The sequence below is a fragment of the Temnothorax curvispinosus genome, unplaced genomic scaffold (genome assembly GCF_003070985.1).
Source record: "Temnothorax curvispinosus isolate PA1 unplaced genomic scaffold, ASM307098v1 QBEX01014594.1, whole genome shotgun sequence".
Classification (NCBI taxonomy): domain Eukaryota; kingdom Metazoa; phylum Arthropoda; class Insecta; order Hymenoptera; family Formicidae; genus Temnothorax; species Temnothorax curvispinosus.
In genome coordinates this window covers 8478-23316 of record NW_020224374.1, presented here as the reverse complement: position 1 = coordinate 23316, position 14839 = coordinate 8478, and the positions used below count along the sequence as shown (strand labels likewise).

At 39.6% G+C, this 14839-nt stretch overlaps 1 protein-coding gene across 2 annotated transcripts in view; it reads left to right on the top strand.

The window, feature by feature from the left end:
* The window catches only part of LOC112464795 (protein Wnt-6), a 51337-nt gene extending 42132 nt beyond the window's left edge, over positions 1 to 9205 (top strand). For both annotated transcript variants that reach the window (XM_025032002.1, XM_025032001.1), the window contains exons 3-5: positions 7575 to 7694; positions 8005 to 8204; positions 8719 to 9205. In XM_025032002.1, coding sequence (XP_024887770.1) covers positions 7575 to 7694; positions 8005 to 8204; positions 8719 to 9180 — 782 coding nt within the window. In that variant the 3' untranslated portion in view covers positions 9181 to 9205. The remainder of the gene's footprint in view (positions 1 to 7574; positions 7695 to 8004; positions 8205 to 8718) is intronic.
* Positions 9206 to 14839: the final 5634 nt, after the last annotated feature.

The window sequence follows — 14839 nt, the reverse complement described above, 5'->3', positions numbered from 1 at the left end:
GAGAGAGAGAGAGAGAGAGAGAGAGAGAGAGAGAGAGAGAGAGAGAGAAATTCCTGCAAGAGCGGAGAATCCAGCGGTGATATGGCGCGGCAGCTCTCAAAAATTCGCTGGAATCTCGGGGAAAAGGCGAGCGTGCCTGAGAAGCTCCCGCCGCAATTGGTCATTTGGCGATTTTTGCCGGCATTCATGCGTCCGTTCCACGCGGTATTTATTGGAAAGATTTTCTCTCCCCCGGTACGCCCTCGGGGAGTCGAGAGGAGAGCGGGCCCAGGCGAAGAGATCTGGTACTCGCGCGCGAGAGCAGAGCGAGCCGATCTCGTGCGCGCGCTCCTCCATCCTCCTCCCGTCCTCCTCCCCGGCTGCAAATGCACTCGCCTCGCGGCCCTACGCGCGCGCTATCTTCTTCTCTCATTGAATATTCTCCACTTTATTTACGGATGCCCGTCGAGATTTATCGTCGTTCGCGCTGCTCTTTTCGCTTTAACCTGCTTCGTCCTGCTTTAACGTCGTCTACCCTTGCCTTTCCCGTGTTCGTCCTGCGCGTCTAATGTTAGTTCCTTCCCTTCCTTTGCTTCCCCATCCTTTTTCTTCTTCTTCTTTTGCGTTGCCCTTTGGTACATCGTATTTTTACGATATCACGCGGTACGAAAATGATGCGCACATACAGGAAATATAGCATTTAAACTATTCTAGGGGTACGTATTATAAATAAGAGCATTCTATATATTAATATTAATTAATACAGGTTTTTTCTTTATTCTGATTACTGACTTTTTAACGTGTTTATATCTAGACAACCAAATCAAACAATAGATGTATTGTGCAAGGTATAATATTTCTAACAGTTGCAAACATTTCGAAAATATTTTAATAACTTTATCAACTTGTTTTTAAGATTATTTTTTAAACTTCTTTATTTCGAGACATATCGTACATGTGATAAAAAAGTAATGAAAGTGAAAAATTGCGATAAATGTGTTATAAGGACAAATTGTAGTATCGTAAGTAAGAAAGGCAAAAACATATAAACGAAGATCGATACTAAGTACTACTATCTACTGCGCATGAATCAGTGCATTCGGCCCGATAGATCGTCTCACGGCTAAACAAATCACCCCGTTAAGAACGATCGATAGCATCTACGTGTGTCGATCGAGCACAGCGGCGACGTAATTCCTACAATGGCGGCCCGACGCATCGCCGCAAATTGCTTGCATAACCCGATCGATCGATTAATCACCACGAGATTTACGAGGGATTTGTTAACTCTATACAAAAATGCTCGGCCGCATATATAATTACTTTCGCACATTTTTGCATATTTTATAAATACGTAACAGATCTTACTAGCGCTAGTAGTAAGATCTGATACATATTTATGAAATATGACATTATAAAATAATATATTTGATTATCTTTCTGTAGAAAAGTTGATTACAAAGTCGGCAAATTATCTGTTTCAAATATGATTAGTTTTTCTAGAATTCTTCGCAGGGGATTGCCATACTCGATCGTAGATCATGTGAGAAAAATATAACTCCAAAAGAAAGAGAAATCGTTTAATTATGCAACATGTTTTGTTGTCAAATAATTCATCTTACACACACAAGAAGAACTTGGGAGCTTAGGTATACACTCGGGGAATCTCCTCTACAATCTGTTAATATATAGTTCATATCTGCGTTCTGCAGCCTCCAAGTTCTCCTAGTTAACATTTTGATAGTCGCTTTTATATTTAATATCGCATGCTATTTAGACATTATTGTTAGCGTTATCGCTCTTCTAAGATTCATTAACTTACTACGCACATTGAAATCGTGCATAGCAAGCATAAAAGGCACGAGCGATGCGTAATACGAGGACATTACACGATCGACGTTACATAATTGACGAGCAAATGTATTACGATCGTTTCGACGGAACGACGTGTATATGTCCGCGGCAAATGGAACGTTCATTCTCGCGACATTCCACGCTCGCGATGCAGCAACATTGAAAGAACGCCGAACGCTGATGCACCGCATATATTTATGCATACGTCATGTGGCGACGCTGATGCAATTTGGTGTAATCGCCGTGAGACAGGCGGTGCAATCCCTTTTTACTCATAAACGGGGCTCCGGTATACGCCGCCTTAATCCTCCATTAAAGGGTTCGGGGTATGTCCGACATTATTAGCATTACGGGAGGTTCATAAAACTGGAAAGTGCATGCCGACAATCTTGCGCGAATGCTCTTTCTCCGATACTCACGTTCCACTTGTTCGTTGAAGCCAATATTCGAGAGACGATGTTCATATATCATTGCCGCGGTGTAACACGTTGTGAATAAAAAGCGAAACATACGCCCTTCACGGAATGAGGGAAGTTCCAGGTTCGAATCCTGGCTGAGTTAATATTTTTTGCAATAAATTCTTTTCGTTTTTTAAACAATTAAATCGTGTAGATTTAATTCCGGGTAGGGAAGGGTATTAATGTTCCAAGATAGCTGTGTTTCAAGTCCGACAAATTTGCGGCGCGTAGTCTATTAAGTTGGAATATGTGTACATGTACAGTATGTACATTACAATTCGTTAATTCTTTACTTAAGTATAGAATATATGAACACCAACACCTTGTTACGGCTCGATGCTCCTTTGTCTTTGATTGATAATTAATTTTGTGTTTCGAATCTAAATATTATATTAAACTCCTAGCATTTAATTTTCTTTGATTAAACAAAACATCAAAATATAGTATAAATTTACAATTATATTCCGAAATTGTGTATTTGACGTCTATTATTACTTTATGACGTTGATCATGTTATTATTTTTACGAAACTTGATACGAGTGAGCTCGGGATGACTGTACGTCTTAAGAAAGCGACGAAAATTCGCGGAAAAATATTTTCCGGATTCGGGAAATGAAACGATCCGCCACGTGGTTGCATTTTATTGTCGGCTGAGTGCTGAGTTATTCCTTCATCCGGAATGACGAGGACGGGAGAAGAAGAGAATATTACGAGGGGGAGCTGAGGAGAAAAGACGCGAGAGGGGCTGAGAAAAAAGGAAGACGACCACTTGCAATTAAACACGGCGTAAGTCCCGCTCTGAGGATAATGCCCCGGAATGCTGATAATTGGCTGAACTGTCCGGGCGACCCGAGACGAAGGGCCCACAGGTGCAGCTGGCGGCACGGCACCGCGAGATCATCGGCTCGCGGTCCCACGTGTCTAATTGATTCGAAGTGATTTATATTATCCGCCGTTCCTCTGCACCTCAGGCATTCCCCGGGCACTGAAGCGACCATCAAAATACTCAGATGGATTGTCGCTCGGTAACGGGAAATATTGCAAAATGTGAAATTGAAAGGCTTTCTTTGACCATATGTCTGACCATTAGTGTATTTCCGTAAAGATTTTTTATTTAATATAAATTTGACCAACGTGAGATCATTTATGAAAATAAAATGTAGTTACGTATGTACATTATTCAATATCAGCAAAGATGAAACTGGTTATAACAGTAAAGAATTTTTTTTAAGATTGTGACTGTTGAAAACAATTGATAAAAGTGCTGCTACGAAAGCTCTCTCTTCTTTTCCTCACACAAATATAATTTTGTTAATATGTTATTCAGAAATATGAATCCGATGTCTAAAGTATTTAACGTGCGATATTTTAATATAATCAGTTCAAATAATTTTCCTGATATTAAAGAAAATAATTTTAGCTGTCAATCACGATTTTGAAAACTTCCCTAGTATTTTTCTCCTTTCTTGAGTCGTTCAAATTAAGAACCGATCTTAACGGTGCCTGGAGATCTTCCGAGTGGAGGAGGCTAGGAAAAAAAAAGAACTACGGGGCTTTCGTAAGCGATCCGGCCGCGCGAGCCTTGAAAGAGACACGCTGCTTCCGTCGTCGTGTTAAAGGGCCGATGCGCCGAGGTTCGAGCGAAGGTTGGAGCCGGAACGGAGATGGAGCGAGCTATCGATCTCCGCTCTCGTGAACGAAGAAGCGACGACGAGCGCGACCGCGCCGCGCCGGGAGCCGAGAGAGCCGAGCGAGCTAGCCGCGGGGCCCTCTCTCCCGCTCTCGAAGTCTCCGGTATCAGATCGCTCGTATAAAACTATCGTATCGTTTAAATACGCACTGAAAGGTGAGGCGATGCATCAGAAGATACGCGGGCGATGGCAGGCACAGCCTCCTCTCTTTCCTCGGCCTGCGTCCTCCTGTTCCGTCCGCGCTGTCGATCCGCGCTGAAGATACCCGCCTGGAATCCATGGGAACCACGGAGAACCAGGCTTAACGCGTATAACCCCTCCCTGGCAGCGGTGGGGCCCTCCGCCCGGGCCCCTTGAGCCTCACCTCCGCGTTTTCCCCTCTGGCTTTCTACCCTCGATACATATAATGTTCTTTCTTCCTCTTCGTTTAAGTTTCTCTCTTCTCCCGTTTTTTTCTTTTTATATTTAGATTGACAGTATTGGAATAAATAGCGTATCGTTCACTGAAAAAAAATACTTAGATCCAAGAAAATATTTTTTCACATAGTACCAATGGCTTATTTACTTAATATGATCACATATTTATTTAGAATTAGATATTTTTACTTAATTAAAATAAATTATTATTTTCACTTAATTTATGTATATTATTTTTACTTAATTTAAGTAAAGATATCTAATTCTAAATAAATATGTGATTATATTAAGTAAATAAGCCATTTACCATGTGAAAAATATTTTCTTGGATCTAAGTATTTATTTTTTTCAGTGTTCGACTTGGAAATCTAGAGATTCTAACAGATTATGTGACAGATCCTTATTAGATTAATATAAATTCACGAGATATGCGGTAGAAGCGCGTAGGTTAATAAAAATGAAAGGGGAAAATAAAATAGTAAAGAGGATAACAATATGTATTGTTATTCTGTGGCGGTACAACGATTGATATTATCGGCATCGTTGTTTATATCGGGATAATTGACAGAAGATCGCGCGCATCAAGTTTCTGAAAAGGACGAGATATGCGATCGCGGCGCGATTCTGCATTGCCGATGCATCACTGCTCGATATTCACGATGGCTACCGATTCCGGCTCTTCCCCCTTTTCGCTGGAATCCGTAATTGGGTGGGCATTCCACGTTATGAGTTAATTCCGGCGTGTTCGGTGTCGGCGGAGATCATATCGACGCGAAGATCCACGGGACGATCTCGGTTTTCTCGATCGGATTGCATCTCGCAATAAGGTAAAATGAATGGCGATATCGTCAGTTTAACGAGGAGACGGATTTCTTTCGGATTCTGCCTTAGGCTTGCATTACATGCCGATATGATATATTCGCGAATTAAAAGTTACTTCGTCTTTTGGGCCTTAATGATTTGCGTTATAATGTTATTATAAAATTATGTGGAGACATCGCATATAATATTACGAGATCTGAATGATATAATATATCATTATGTTTAGGATATAAAAAATTAACGCAATTTATATATCCGCTCATTCAATTATAAAGATAAAATAAATTGAATTTTGAACGCACACATATTAAGATATGCATATATTATTTAATATAACATATATGTTAATAAATAATTAATTAAATATCTATAGATATCTGCAAATACCTGAATTTCCTAAATAAATCAATATAACGCTTAAAAAAATATTAATATTTAGAATAATTTGCAAGATTATTTCTCTAAGAATTAAAGAAATGTAAAATGCGTTTGGAGAGAATGCGGAAATAGAAAGGTAGAATGCATTCTGGTTTTGCAAAAACCGGATGCTCGTGGAGGCTAATAGAGACAATGGTCGACCGGGGCGGGCGGTGGCGATCTTCCGTTTTGAAAAGGGGTGAAATTTCGCGTCGTGCGCATTGTCCGCTTAATGATTGAGTGGAGACATGACAGGTGAAACCGAATACACATATACACACCCACACATCATGGAGGAATTGCACCGGGCGTGAGTCCCCGCGGGTTCCCCCGCGTTGTACATCAGCCAAGACAAGCGTGAGCCCGAATTGTGGGACCCACCGATGGGCGTCTGCTCCCAAGACCTTCGACGTTGACGACATCCCTTTCATACTGGCGAGCTTGATCTTTTCGTACAGTCCATTGGTGATCGGCGCCACCCACATCTTACGGAATTACCCAGATAGAATTTGCAATTCGATATCTTTAGGCGAGAGTTGTGTGGCGGATTCAAGGTGAAATTGAAAGAAGCTTAGAATATGCTTGTCGTATACAGGACGTCCTGGAACCGCCAATTTTAATTTTAAAGACAGATTTTTTTAACAAATTTGAAATAGATCTTTTGCTTAGGAAAGATATCGAAGGAAATTATTTGCTGTCGCACTTTTTTATCGCGCAATATTAAATAATAGTCAAATACTAGTTGAACAATTGTAGTATAATAGAGAATATTACGATTAAACAACCCCGATTTTAGCTAGGTCAATGATTTCTTTAACTGTCTGCGTAGTTATTCGAAATCCGGTGAAATCGCGATGCGATTGAAATACGTTTATCGAATGCTCGCGGCTGCGAATGGCGATTTTTCTTCATATCTTAAAAAAACCAAAGAAGCGTTAATTGCGTACCATTACCTCGACTAATTGACGTATACCGGCCTTCTATGCACGTAATGCACGTTCCGCCATATAAGTAACTACTGCACGCTCACTGTGTCTAATGTCAAATTATACTTTCTATCGCGCGTCCATTCTATATTTGACACTCGGATAACGATCCACGGAGATCTGGCGAATGTATGAACAGGCGGTTTTCGATCTAGATAGCTTGTTGGCGACTGAATACTGTCGTAATTACAGATCTGCCTTTTACAAATTAACTGACCTAGATTATTCATTCAAGTAACGATCTCTATAAGGCATGTTTGTTGAGAGACTAAAAGTTTCTAGAATTAAAGATTGATAGAGGAAATATACGTTCAGTAATAATTTAGATAATTATTATACACCATTCTGTAATCTACTTATACGTGCTATGCTACATGTACTAATTAGATAAATAGCAACTATATCAGAAATATTATTGCAAATATATATATGTGTATAAATTTTATTAACATAGTGCATATAAAAACTCAAGTACATATTATAAAAATTGTACAGAAGAGAGCGATAAATTTTATCAAAATAATTCTCACGAAATTCTTCTATTGAATCAATTCTTAGATAGAGGTTCCGTATTTCTAATGATATCATTAATTAATGTATTTTAAGAGTCCAGCACGCACATATGTAAGGAAGGTTCTAAATTGTCTTATTCGCCGGCTGACGCGTAATCCGATTTGTTTCTCGGGCGATCTGATTGCGCGCGACCTTCTTCAACTTTCCTCGCCTAACCCTCGCCGACGTTATCTGCCCGGCATCCTCCTTCGTTTGAGACTCTCCATGCGACCGGGAAGATTCTTGCCGAGTTTTTTTATTACCACTCGCTTACCGCGCATATATGCGCGTCGAGACGCGCCTTTTCTTGTTTCGCGATCGGTGATTTACGTTCGGGCCACGCTACCACGGTAATAGTCCATTAATTGATCTCGGATTCCCCTCCATGTGCCTACAGATACGCGGGAGACGGGTTTCGTGAACGCCATCACCGCCGCTGGAGTTACTTATGCGGTTACCAGAGCCTGCACTATGGGTGACCTCGTGGAATGCTCCTGCGATAAGATGACGTCGAAGGGTAAAAGCTTACTCTCTTAGTCTCTCTCTTTGTGATTTAATCCGCATATCGATTTCCCATTAATTTCCCATCGGAATCTATAGTAATTTATCAGGCTTTTAAAAGCCCATTAAAACTTAAATTATTATTTTTTCATATAAATTAAAAGAGGTATTTCTATTTTGTGATACAGTAGTGTAACAGTATTTTTATAAGTTTTTAAAAACTGCATAGATTAAGATATTTGTAAGCGTCGTTAAAAATTGGCTGCTTGTATCAACTTTCTTTGCGATTATATTTTGGAGATAGGAGAAAATGGTGACTTCCACAGGTAATCGTCTGGCTAAATTTGCGCGTACGGTCGAGGCGAAGAAGAGTTTGCCGACGGAAGGAGACTGGGAATGGGGAGGGTGCGGCGATAACGTAAACTTCGGCTTTAAAAAATCACGGGAATTCATGGATGCACCGTATCGTAAAAGAAGTGACATTAAAACTCTGGTGAAGCTTCATAATAACGACGCTGGTCGTTTGGTAAGTTATTTTTACATTTATTCTCTGTTCATTTCTATTTTTTGGTGCACGTGCGTTTTCATTCAATTGGTTAATGCCATTTTTTCATCACGTTTGATAATAATAACCGAAAGCAATCTTGCACAATTGTCCAATATAATGGAAGAGCCATGTTCCATTTATTTATAAGACGTCTTCGAAAGACTTTGCAAAGTAAGTCAGTACTTCCAATTCCGTTATTTTTAATAACATTGATCCCATCTTCAAGATTCTAGCAAACATTATTTTAACAAAATTAGAGGACATGTTTTAATGTCATCATTGGACAATAGAATTTTTTTTTATAACGAGAACATCTGCAACAGATATTTCTGTTAATTATTGAGTCTTTATAATTTTTGTCTTTATAAATGTGGGCTTAACTTCTGTATATCATTTCTGTATATTAGAATTTTAAAGTCGTTTAGATCCTATTAAAAAAACAAAATAGGAGTATACGTTACCACCCGGCGCGCTATGTGCATTCGCTCCTCAGGCCGTGCGCAACTTCATGAGGACCGAGTGCAAGTGTCACGGGCTCTCCGGTTCCTGCACGGTGCGCACTTGTTGGCGCAAGATGCCGCCGTTTCGGGAAGTCGGCAACCGTCTGAAGGAGTCGTTCGACGGCGCGGCCAAAGTCATTCCCAGCAACGACGGCCACAGCTTCATTACCGAAGGCCCCACGATCAAGCCGCCCGGTAGATTCGATCTGATCTACAGCGAAGACTCGCCGGACTTCTGCAAGCCGAATCGGAAGACCGGGTCCTTAGGGACGACGGGTCGTCAGTGTAACGCGACGAGTCCCGGGGTTGAGGGCTGTGAGCTCCTCTGCTGCGGTAGAGGCTACGACACCAGAATTGTCAAGGAGAAGGTCAATTGTCAGTGTAGGTTCCGGTGGTGTTGCGAGGTAACGTGTAACACGTGTCTCGTCAAGAAGACCATCAACACTTGCCGCTAGTGTCGGTGTAAGAAAAAAAAAAAAAGAAACTTGTACCCAATATCTGACAGTGTTGAGAATTGGAGTTGGTGCGATAGCTTGTCCTGCATGCGGATTAGAGGTTGGCTGAAGAGACAATGCCGAGAAAAATGATTTATATTTTTTGCGCAAGTCCCATTGATGTGTGCCATAACGATAGATCAGAAGATTGTAATTGAAGAGTTTCGTAGAGTTTTGCACAGTTTCGCAAAGAGTCGCAGTGTTGAAATACAATCTTTATTTTTTTTTTACTAATAATTGCCGAAAAGTGTTAACGATTAGTTTATATTAGTATATATTCTGAGGTTGTTCAATATTGACGTTTAGCGCGATTGAAAACTTTTTGACGTCTATCGTTGCCATCGCTATCGGCGGTTGATCCAACCGTTCCTTTCTCTCGATACGATCGTGATAATGCCCTATTATGTAATAGCATTTGTAATATATAAATTTCTAGAATATGGTTTGATCGTGAATATTCATTGACGGATATTCAGACGATATGTGATTTACAATTTATCGTGAGGCCACAAAGGCCTGGATTAAATCTAGGCTAGCGAGAAGGACGTATTTAAGATTTCTGAAGAAATTTATCGTGCGCGTGGACGTTTATAAACGCGAGAAACGGGATTGAGGACATCAGTAGTGCATGCGCGAGCCAAGTCAGACGCGAGTCGCGAATGCAGCTAGACGCGATTTCTCGCGTTTCGACGAAATAGCGCATATCTTTGACTATGTACCTACGAATTGCTGATCGTTACAAAGCTGGATGTTTTGGATATAGAAGCGTATATTTATATTTGAACGCAGAGCTTGACAATTATCAACGCAGGCAATATAGATTATAGTTAAAGATTTTTATTGTTACAATCAGGACCGGTTCTAGATTCTTGTTGCCTTCTAGATTTTTGTTATGCGCGATATGAGACTGCTACTTTCTCCAAGCTGGTAATAATGCAAATAATGATTTACGCTAATATTGTATAAAAGTGTTTTTTCTAATCTTAATAAAACGTCGTATAAATTATTTTAACAATTAACAATAAGTATTGTTGAGAAAATTGTAAATCTGTTTTGTATATAATATAATTTTTTGGGTATATTTCGATAAAACATATCGCTCTGACAAAGTCTGGTTGACTTTCTGCTATGTAGAATCGACTATACGTATAGTTGTTATTATAGCATCGCCAACGCTGCGCGAGGCGATCATGTTTCGGGCTTTCCACGTATCTCCAATGCTCGTAATATATATTATGATATACATAAGATACCGTAATGAATTTACGTACAGCATATTCGTCCGAGTATCGTAACGCGCCGGTATCTGCATAGCATGCCCGGTGAATCGCTTTTCTGCTTGAATCGCCGCGACTTCGAGCGTAGTCCCAAGTGACGAATTCGACGTTATTGACACCGGAAATATTTCAACGTTACGATATTGAATTGAATTTTTATGCAAACTATTTTTGTTAATTTTGTTGATTTGTTAATTATGTCCGAGGAAAAAGCTCGGGACTTTGCTTTTGTTTTACGCGATATCTAATTACACTGCTTTTCCTTCGCGTGACATAAGCTTTGTGCCATACGTTACGATTCGATTGATCAACGTACACGCGTCTACCGATGAACGAGATATACACATTCTCCCGTTTTTTTTTTCGGATAGACGCTTATTGATTCTCGAGCCATAGTTACAGGTACCTCGTTGCAGAGCTCATTTTTCTCATTTATGTATATAAGACTGATCTATTAGAGTTTGCATTTTCGCGCATATGAGTTTTAGATATGGATAAAGTTACACTCACGGATGAATCTCGTTTGTTATTATTAAGGTTTATCACAATTTATTTGCAGTGACGATTTATCTTAGAATGAAAATATATAGAAGGAAAAAATATATAAACAATTGTTTTAAATTTCAGTTTATTCAATCCAACTTTACTTCAAATGAATTATCTCCTTTACGTTACAAAGATTACAGGTAAGCTATATATTTCTATTTAAGATATTTTAGATATATTATTACACATTTCAAAATTTTTTATTTGTTAAGTATTAAATTTAAATGTGTAAAAGGCAATTTTTAAAAGTTATAAAGTGTTCATGCGAGGATCTACGTCATGAAATTTAGTCTGTTTGCACATTAGTTTCATTGTTGTCTTTAGAGAGAGTTTTGAGATTGAGCACGTCAACAGTCTTCAGTCCATTGTTGATGTTAGATATTCGCTTAATTTGCTTTCCCTTCTTTCCTTCTTAATCTAATGATAACTATTATTTGAATAGGATACTTCAAAATCTTTTGTCAAACTTAGAATAAAAAAAGTGCTAAAAGATTAATCTCAAAAGATGTTTGACACGTTCCCTCAGACGACGAAGAATTTTTTTTTCCTTCGTACCTGGGGACGTGATAATAGGGATAAATTAAGGAAACACCGAGAATTGGGAGGCCTCGTATATCAAGGCGCCGTGTAGAACACGGGCTTTTACCTGTAATTCAGGTTTATACACGACAGTCACACGGGTAGTAAAAAGGACTACTGCCATTTTTTGTAAAATAGTTTTACGGCCACCATCAAGAGGAATTTCGCATAACCATAAAGGTTGCCGAAGGCTCGCGCCATATCGCGTGCATTCATCGCTTCTCTCGGCGATAGCGGAAGCCATAAACTGAAAAAATTTCCCTGCCTTGTTTTATTTTTTTCTTTTTCACATTTTTTAGTCTGCTGGCGCGACAGTTTTTTTAATTTAAAATTTTTAAAAACTAATGGATTTTTTCTTGCATCTTTATAGTATCGGTTAAAAGTGGTGCATCACTTATGGAAACAGGGAAATCGTTATTTTAATGAAGAGAAACGCATATAAATATTATTAAGTGTTATTTTAGTACTGAAGAACTGAATAATTTATACTTTGTGTTTTCTATAGTTTTGGAGACAATGCAATACTTTTTATCGATATTGTATATTTTTTAATTTTTATAAATGTATAGTTGTGAAGAAAATTTAGTTTTGCCATTAATATTGAGATAAATTAACAAACGTTAAATATCACACACACACATATGCACAAGTATAACAAATAATGGTTAATATCGTTTTGCGATGTTTGTATAGAACATTAAATAAGGCTTTTTCTATTAAAATATTTATCATGAGAGATATATGTTATAAACAAAAAATAATCAAAGAGTGATAATTATTAATTATAAACAATAAATAGTGGCTTGCAGTATTCTTTAAATCGCAATCTAACTTGGGATATTTAACGTCTCTCCTGCATAACGTGACGAACGTCCGAGATTACTTGATCAACGGCGATTCACCACCAACAGTTCCATGCATTCCCACACAAGCTACCCTCCCCGCCTCCTCCAGAAAAAAAACCCTCCTTAAAGAAAAGACTCTTAGAGAGGCGAGCTTACACCCTCTAATTTAATACGTGACGCGGCACGGCGCGGCGCGGCGTGCGAGCGCGTCCGGGTAAAAGTCTCTTAATAGAGAGGTCGACCTCTCGGAGGTACGAAAGTGGTGAGGCGCAATTAGCCCCACCAAGGGGGACTGCTGTCTGGACTCGATTAGCCCATGGCCAGGAGATTGGTCTGCCGCGGGACGACTGGGTGGTCCCGAGCGGGGTAATTTTCGGCTGCCGTCGACGTTCCCCTTCGGGGGAAAAATGGCCCTTCGAAATTGGCCCTGGACTTACCGTGTGTGCCGTCGCGTCGGTCCACGAACCGCCATTTTTAGAATCTCCACCTTGCCCTCACCTGATCCCTCCTTTCGTCCCCACCTTCCCGTATTTCTGATCCTCGTCTCCCCGAGACCGGAGAAGACGCAGACTCCCCCTCCTTCTCTCTCTCTCTCTCTTTCTCTCTCTCTCTCTGAGAGAGAGAGAGAGAGGCTTCCCAGTAATTCAATTTTGGGAAAAAAACGCGGTACACCGGTTATTACGCGCTGATGAAAACATTGGATCATCAGGAACGGTGTGAGAATGCGGTTTCAATCTTTTGGTTTTACCGTCGACTATCGGAGTCCGTGGACAAAATGAAATAATATATAATTTTATATTTTGATTGATTAAACACATGCTGGAGGCGTTGGAAAAATAGCGAATAATTACATAGAGGGGGGAGTTGATATATGAAAATTATTTTATCTATCTTTTTAAGAGATATTCCATAGTTTATTTATTCCGTATTTATTTTACATTGGAGTTATTGCATTTAAATTAAAATGGGATCGCGTGATACTTTTAAAGTCGCACCAATTAAGATCCGAGTTAATTAAGTCTAATCTAGTAATTCATTATCCTTTGCTTATCATTCTACCCAATGTAGACGGGAAAAAAACAGATATATCAAGTTGAAGTTATAATTCTTAAGCGAACCGGACCCGAGAGACCGCACTCAGCCAGAGCGCGCGAAGGATGGACTCTCACAAAATGCACATACGAGGATACGCGCGCGCGCGGGTATAGGTACGTTTTACGTATACGACGGGAACTCTCCCACGGCGTACGACTGTCCGACACCGTTCCCGGAATGATTAGGCCGCGGAACAATGGTGCCCGCGGAACGCACGTGGGTCGTGACGCGCGACAAAACCGCAAAATGCGACCGTGATTAATCGGCCCTGGCCGCCCTCTTCGGTCGCGCAAGAACACGTCGTACCACGGGGAAACGCGCCGTGACTCTATTTTCTTCTCCCCGGGCCCCCCCCCCCCTCATGCCACACGCTCGCGCAACCCTCCCGCGAGCCGCGCAGTGCGCACTTAATGCGCGAGCACTCGCCCGTTCCACGTCTCGTGGAAGCCGATGATAAATTTCCACGACAACGAGCGTTCGTTTGTACCTACACCTCCTCGCGCGTCTTACCTAGGTGCAGCAACCTTCGTCGCATTTTTCGCGATGCTCGTACGCTGGATGCAACACGGAAGGAACGTTCACTGTTGGAAAATTTTTGTAGTTTTGTTAAAAAAGGTCCTTGTTAAAATTTTTGTGTAAAATAATCAACACGTACATGTGTAGATTTAACATATGCCTGCTATGTTAATTGAATTTAACAAATTTAAAATGTAAAATTATTAAAGTAATTTAAAAAATATGTTAAAGTAACACGATTTGAACGTATTTATTAAATATGTTAAAATTTACAGAAAAAGAATGTTTATTTTACTCTATATGTAACAGAAGTGGGAATAAAAATTTACAGAAAAGAGTGTTGATTTTATCTTACATACAATCTTAACTTCAACATAAAAGTTATGTTAATTGTACACGTAATTAACCTCAAATTACGATTAGAATTACATTTTCTTTCTGTTGAAATATTTTAACATAGTATCGGTGTTACCATTTAACATATCCATATTATGTTAAATTAACACAAAAATTTGAGTGGACCGTTTGGGACATGTGATTTATGTTATGTTTAACACTTTTTCAACAGTGTTCGAGACTTGTGACGCGAAGTTAGTGACACGATAATTATAATATACTTAGATGGATATTTTTTACGTACATATATTTATCATGTCTCTTTAATTTTGATTTTAATGTACAGAAATCGCGATTTTGTTAATATTTAAAACGTAGATATGTTACAATGTGCGCTTGTTACTTTTATTAATATAATTAGTATAT